The sequence below is a fragment of the Triplophysa rosa genome, linkage group LG5, assembly GCF_024868665.1.
Source record: "Triplophysa rosa linkage group LG5, Trosa_1v2, whole genome shotgun sequence".
NCBI classification, from domain to species: Eukaryota; Metazoa; Chordata; class Actinopteri; order Cypriniformes; family Nemacheilidae; genus Triplophysa; species Triplophysa rosa.
Window position 1 is genome coordinate 25,301,440 of NC_079894.1, and position 6,534 is coordinate 25,307,973.

At 37.5% G+C, this 6,534-nt stretch overlaps 1 protein-coding gene across 2 annotated transcripts in view; it reads right to left on the reverse strand.

Annotated features, from left to right (window-relative positions):
- Positions 1 to 3,724: 3,724 nt before the first annotated feature.
- nmrk2 (nicotinamide riboside kinase 2) overlaps positions 3,725 to 6,534 on the reverse strand; it is a 3,597-nt gene continuing 787 nt past the window's right edge. The window contains exons 3-8 of one of the 2 annotated variants that reach the window (XM_057334126.1): positions 5,836 to 5,884; positions 5,279 to 5,453; positions 5,127 to 5,198; positions 4,941 to 5,047; positions 4,753 to 4,838; positions 3,731 to 4,669 (exon numbers count right to left, since the gene is read on the reverse strand). In XM_057334126.1, the coding sequence (XP_057190109.1) occupies positions 4,753 to 4,838; positions 4,941 to 5,047; positions 5,127 to 5,198; positions 5,279 to 5,453; positions 5,836 to 5,884 (489 nt within the window). In that variant the 3' untranslated portion in view covers positions 3,731 to 4,669. Of the gene's footprint in view, positions 4,670 to 4,752; positions 4,839 to 4,940; positions 5,048 to 5,126; positions 5,199 to 5,278; positions 5,454 to 5,835; positions 5,885 to 6,534 lie in introns of both variants that reach the window. The other variant, XM_057334127.1, reaches the window with a different exon arrangement.

Genomic DNA, 6,534 nt, shown 5'->3' on the forward strand with positions numbered 1-6,534 from the left:
ATATATAAATAGACCTATTTCACAGCGTGACGTGTACAGTACAAACAGGAAGTAGGGTAACGCTTATCCGGTGAATGCTCTATAGCTCCGTTCACTGCACAGAACAGTTGCGGAGACCAAAAGAAGTTAGGCATGTAGTGCTCCCTTTATGCTGATTTGTCTAACATATATCAGACCTTGATAATACATAAATCGCTCAAAAAACAATGTTTTTGTAATGTTTGGTTTCCCTATTTTTACATCTCCCAGTAATATGCACATATTTGCATATGCAACTTTTGTGTTTGGTAAATAAAATGAATGCCTGTGAGAAAACAAGCTGAATGAATGAATGAATGAATGAATGAATGAATGAATGAATGAATGAATGAATGAATGACCATGGCAGCAGTGCGGCTGGAAAAAGTTTTTCCCTACTTCTGGTCTCTGTTGCCATTTTGTGAAATAGGTGAATTGCATGTAGCCTACTATAAAGTGTCTGCCAATCTTTACAAAAAAGAAGTGCATTTAAGTGTGCTATAATTATACTTCTTTTAAACTATACTTTCAGTATCTTTTTTATTTGCTTTTTAGAAATATACCTAAAATGACACTTAAGTACACTTGACTTATACTGACAGAAGAGTCTCAGTATATTTTTGGGCTGCGTTTCCCGATGACGTTGTCTCTTAGCTCGCTACGAAGACTCTAAAGGTACACCTTAACTCAAGTTATACCTTTTCTAGGCGTGTTCCCCAAACTATACCTTTTGAGGTTACTTAAGGTAAACCTTCTTAAGTGCGATGTTAGCAGGTGTTGTCCATGGTGGTGGTGCTGAATAGGTTGATATCGATTGTTCGCTCTACCTTGCGTTGAGTGGGTAAAGTATTGAGAAAACAATGTCTATTATAAAGAAACGCTTTAGAAATAGTAGAAATTGTATTTATCAGGTCTCACTGAAATAGTATAAATAAGAAAGATATATGTGTGTGTGTTCATGTTTTTATATCCAGGTGGGGACCTAAACCTGAATACACACCAACACATGGGGACTCGTGTCACCGTGGGGACCAAAATTGACGTCCCCATGGGCAAAAAAGCTTATAAATTGTACAGAACGATATTTTTTAAAAATATAAAAATGCAAAAAGTTTTCTATGATCTTTAGGTTTAGGGGTAGGGTTAGGGGATAAAATATACAATTTGTACAGTATAAAAAACATTATGCCTATGGACTGTCCCCACAGGGATAATAAACCAGACATGTGTGCGTGTGTGTGTGTGTGTGTGTGTGTGTGTGTGTGTGTGTGTGTATGTATTTATAATTTTGCAAGTGTCCGATCCCGCACCCTCACGGCCATACGTTTTCTGTGTTAACCTCATTAACTGGCTGTTTGGCTTCGCTTATTTTTGAAAGGGTCATTTATATTCTCATAGTTTGCCATCATGTGTTAATGTTCTCCACGATCTGTGTTGATTCACATTATTGGTGTAAATCATTTGTGCATAGGGATAAGTGTCCCATCCAGAATGCCAATCATGGCCACAATGGCATGGAAGCCTTGATGTGCCTCCATCACGTCATGCCTGGCGAAAGGTATACGTATGTAATCAGTGACATGACGGAGCAGGATGTTTTGTCACTGAGTGAACGCACCGCCACACCGAGGTCGTTCTCAGCCCATATTCATCCCCAAACACCTCCAGAAAACTCCCCATGGCATAAAAACGAAGAGCCGCCATGCAGCAGCTGATTTTCGGGGCTGAGGGGGTAGCTCCGTCGAGTTTGTCTCGACAAAGTTGGGCCAATAAGATGCAAGAGCTGCAGAATTTGCTCCCGTGGCAGGCTAAATTTGTGTAGAATTTTCTTTTCTGACATGGTAGCCAGGGGACTAAAATGCTCTCTAATGAAATTGTGGAAATACACTAACTGGTTCCGCAGACGGCGCCGTCTTTGATTTAAGACAACTATTCGCTGTCTCGCTGCCATAGTTTGACCTAACTCCTCATAACATTCATTCCCTTTATATAGACTACGCCTTTCCTGTCAAATGGTTTGCCAGCTGATGTGCCTTGGGATAATAGGCTGTAATTAAAAATGCTAACAACCATCAGTGTATGACAATTTTATTCATGAAAACACTTCAATAGCCTACACTGAGTGTATTAAACCCGAGTATTTTATTTGTATTTTATTTTATTTTATTTTGTAAATTTAATACTAAATAGAAGTTTATATTACATTATTATATTAAATTTTATATTTGAAATTAAACTGCGATGTAGAAAAGCTTTTTGCATAGCGGTATGAACCATCAAAGGCGATAAGGTATAGCTAAGAGCGGTCCAGACCAACCTTACGAAAGTATGACTTATAGAAGATATACTTAACTAAGAAGGTTTCGGGAAACACATATTAACGATAAGGTACAGCTTAAGGTATAACTTAAGAATGATGTAGCGACAAGAAGGTTTCGGGAAACGCAGCCCTGGTCTTGTACCCAATCTTTTGATGGAAGTATAATGAAGTATTCTACAAGTGTACTTGGCTTGTAGTTGTTTGATTGAGATGCCTATACTTTTTTAACATAGTTTTACAAACTGTCTCATACAGTATATTATCAAAATAATATAAATAATACATAAATAGTAAACTATAAGTATCATGTTAAGTTCACTTAAAGATCTACTAAATCTACTGAACTAGTAGTGTACTTCAAAGTGTACAAACTAAAAATGTAGTTGTAAACTAGTATACAAAGTTTACTACTGTTAAGCATATCTAAAAAAACTTTAACTTCAGTTTTCTATACTTAATAAAATATACTTGAAGCATACTTTTTTGTAAAGAATGGCGATGGGTCCCGTGCAGCACAGGCACATTGGACATATCTCACGGAGTGACATTCCCATCTTCTATAAAAGAGAAAAGCACATAAATGTCATTTCACGCACCTGTCCGTGACTTTCACCCGTTTGAACTAAAATAGGGCAAAACCTGATATGCACCTCCACTACTTTAAATGGGTGTCCGTGACAAACCTTGACGTTGGAGACATTCTCACCTTTCCCCCAGCCAGACCTCGTGGTTTGGGCACGTGGCCAGGACGCGACGCTGAAGTGTGACCTGGCTGCGAGTGGGTGGAACTGTTTTGAGATATTTAGACCGCACATTATTCCTTCCCTCTTGACATCGAAGGCATGTGGTCTAAATATAAGCCATTACGACCAGCTGACACACACAGCTGACGTGTCCGACCTCCTAATAATGCGTCACATAAGAAGTCCCCTCCCCGAAACCAGAGCTGATAGATCAAATACACGTGCCATACAGCAACACACCTTTTATATTCTATTACAAATCCTGCAAAATATTATAATATTTTCATTTCAGGAATCTTAGTTATACCTTTGTCTTTACATTGCAGTTTCTCCTACAGCTTGTAGTATATTTGGTTTTAACAGTCTTATCATTGAATTCCCTTTTTAAGAGTTTGTGTCTGTATACTCAAGGGATGCCAGTATTTCATCATTGATTACAAATGATTGTCATTTTGCTGTGCAACATTATACATCAAGCAATTTTAATGTGCACTTGTTGATGTTGTGTAACATTTATATTTATGACATGTTGCATGGTAGCATTAGCGTTGTTGACATCCTTAAATTAATTATTTGAATTGCTGAAATTTATTGAATTATTCCTTTTTTATGACTTTGCTTATGATTTAAGCAATCTGCTCTATAAATAAGACAGAAATCTGCCACAAAAACCAGGGAGCATGAATACTCACGTTACATTACCGTCACATTTTCTGATAAAAGTTTTGAAAATCTAAAGCTTCATTCAACGTATGTATGAACATTGAACACACATTGCTGTACAGGTCTGAAACACAATCTAGTTAACATTTATGAATAATTTACGGATATGGAACAGCATTTTTTTCAGAACGCACTTTAAGCCACCTACAAGACATGAAATACATTGATTCATACTTAGGGTGCTGACCAGTTTTTAGTAAAACCTTTTTAATTTGATCTGTAATATTAAAATCTAAATACAATATGGCAACTGTGAGTTTATAGAAAGAAATGTTATGGTAACCAAAACCTGCATCATTGTGGTATATTTATGCATCATACCATTCAGTTTTATTTATTTTTGTGTTATAGTTTGACAGTTTGTTAAAAAACACATGTGTATAAATTTATTTATTCACATCTGTATTGTGAACTGAGTTTTTGTGTGTTGATTATATTTTAATAAAGTATGATTGACAAATCGTGTCTAAGTGTGATGAACTGAATGAATGTGTGTCCGAATGCCATGAGTGGCATCACCTTTAAAAAACAAATCCAGCTTTGCTTTATAGCTTTCTGTTATATGAGCAGATGATAATGCACTCCAGACATTTATAAGATGACTTACAAGCATGCCTCAATGCTAGAAATGAAAACAAAGTTTCAATTACAGTATAAAGTCATGACAGTCGTAATGTTCGTAATGCCTTTTTAATAAAGAAAAGTCCCACAGATCAATACAAAATTCAGGGCTTTTGCCATCTGTTGTAAAATAAGTTAGTATGTCATCATATTATTTACAAAATTGGTTCAAAAGCAGAGGCTGTATCTACTCTGATGCTATTTACAGTTCTATACACAAACATCCTCATGCCAACAGGAGATGCTGAAAGAGAAAGAGAATGATAGATTTTTAAAACATGACATCGTTACAATGATTCAGAAATGCAAGAGGAGAGACGGTCTTACCTATAAGACATTCAACAGAGTGTTCTGGATGTCCTCATAAACTTGGTTATAGATCTCCTCTTTTGATTTCATCCCATCCAGATATTCTGCAGACAAAAATTGAAAAGGTAAGATACAATAGTCAACAAAGTTGGTCTGATTGTGCATTGATTCAAGCTATTCTGTAAAAGGTCCGATGGGTGACTTACGGAAATCTAGGTTGGTCTCTGCCATCTCTTTTCTGTGTTTCAAGTACATGGGCCAAACATGACCATCAAACAGCCCGGCTGGGTCAGGAACGGTGTAAGTTCTCGTACTGAAAGGAAACACGTTTGTCAGAAAATCACAAACCAACGCCTTCGACAAACATCTGATGGTCCAGAAAGATTTCTCACGTTCTTCTCCTTTTGCACTCCTCATATGGAATGGTCACGTAATAACATTTGTTGTAGACATCAAGCAAAGGCCTGCAAACGAGACAAAAGGAATAAAAGCGTCTGCTCAATAAATAAATCTGAATGTAAGAAACAGTGTTCAGAACACCTACTTGTAGTTATACAGCAGAAATCCCTCCACAATCAGAATGTGGATGTCACGTTGAGGGTCCGAGCCATCCGGCATTGATGAAACGGTCACGCCGTGGGAACGGGCAAACTTGACCGGGTTCTCCATCCATCCCTTAACAGTGTTCACCATAGCGTCCATATCTAGGGCGGTAATCACTACACAGGGGCGACAGAAAAGAGAAGACGTGTCTCACATGCCAGAGTCATGGAAATATAAAAGTAATACATGATCACACGTTCTCTCTTCGTTTCATTCTTTTCTTTTCCTGTGTTTAGGGATGTTAGCACTGCGTGTCATATTTACTCTACCGTCAAATGTTTGGACTTAATCATATCATAATAATAGAATCATCCATGATGAAAAATGAAAAGTGTTTTACACTGTATAGAACAACAACTAGAAAGTTCTCCAAACGTTTGACTGGTAATGTAAGACTTTTCAGGGTTTTAAGCTTATGTTACAGAAAATCAAAGAAATGGTCATGGAAAGGTGGGAATACATTACTGTTTTTCTTCCTACAGCGAAAGCCATTCTTACCATCCCACTGTCTAAAGCCGTCGTCCCCGACCTCTATTTGATCTTGGGGCTGCAATAACAGTGACCAATAAAACAAAAGGTGCAGATCGCTCACGCAGTGCTGGTCCCACCTGGACATGTGATGCCAAGCCCTCACAAAATCATCAGCTTTAATTTGAGTCATGTCAACCCCGTCGGTCACTGCTCCGCGAGGGCAAACACTTCTTTTGTCCTTGAAGTTTATGTAGTGTACTGCAGTATCTGTACCAGCATGTTGCCAATGCGATTTAATGAGTAAAGTGTGATGCACTCATGAGGTTATCAACTACATGAGCATGTGCACTGGAGAGTGTTGCTGAAGTCTAGCCAGATCTTCTTACAGTGATAAATGGATGACCAAGAGTATCATATTAGTGGAATTAGAAGTTTAATGCTGCAAATGAATGCCTGCTAGACAAGAGGGCAACTTAGGAACCCCAGGAGGCATTCATTTGTTGGGTTTGAGCTTGGCTGCCCAGGAGAACACCAGCATACGGTTTATGAACCACATGGAACCAGCAATAACGACATTGGATCCAGAAACACCTTATGCATCTATGCTGATAATTTATGTTACTGTATTTTTTCTATAATACTAGTATATATACAACAATATAAATAAATATACTAGTATTTAGACTGCAGATATATATATATATATATATATATTATTATATATAT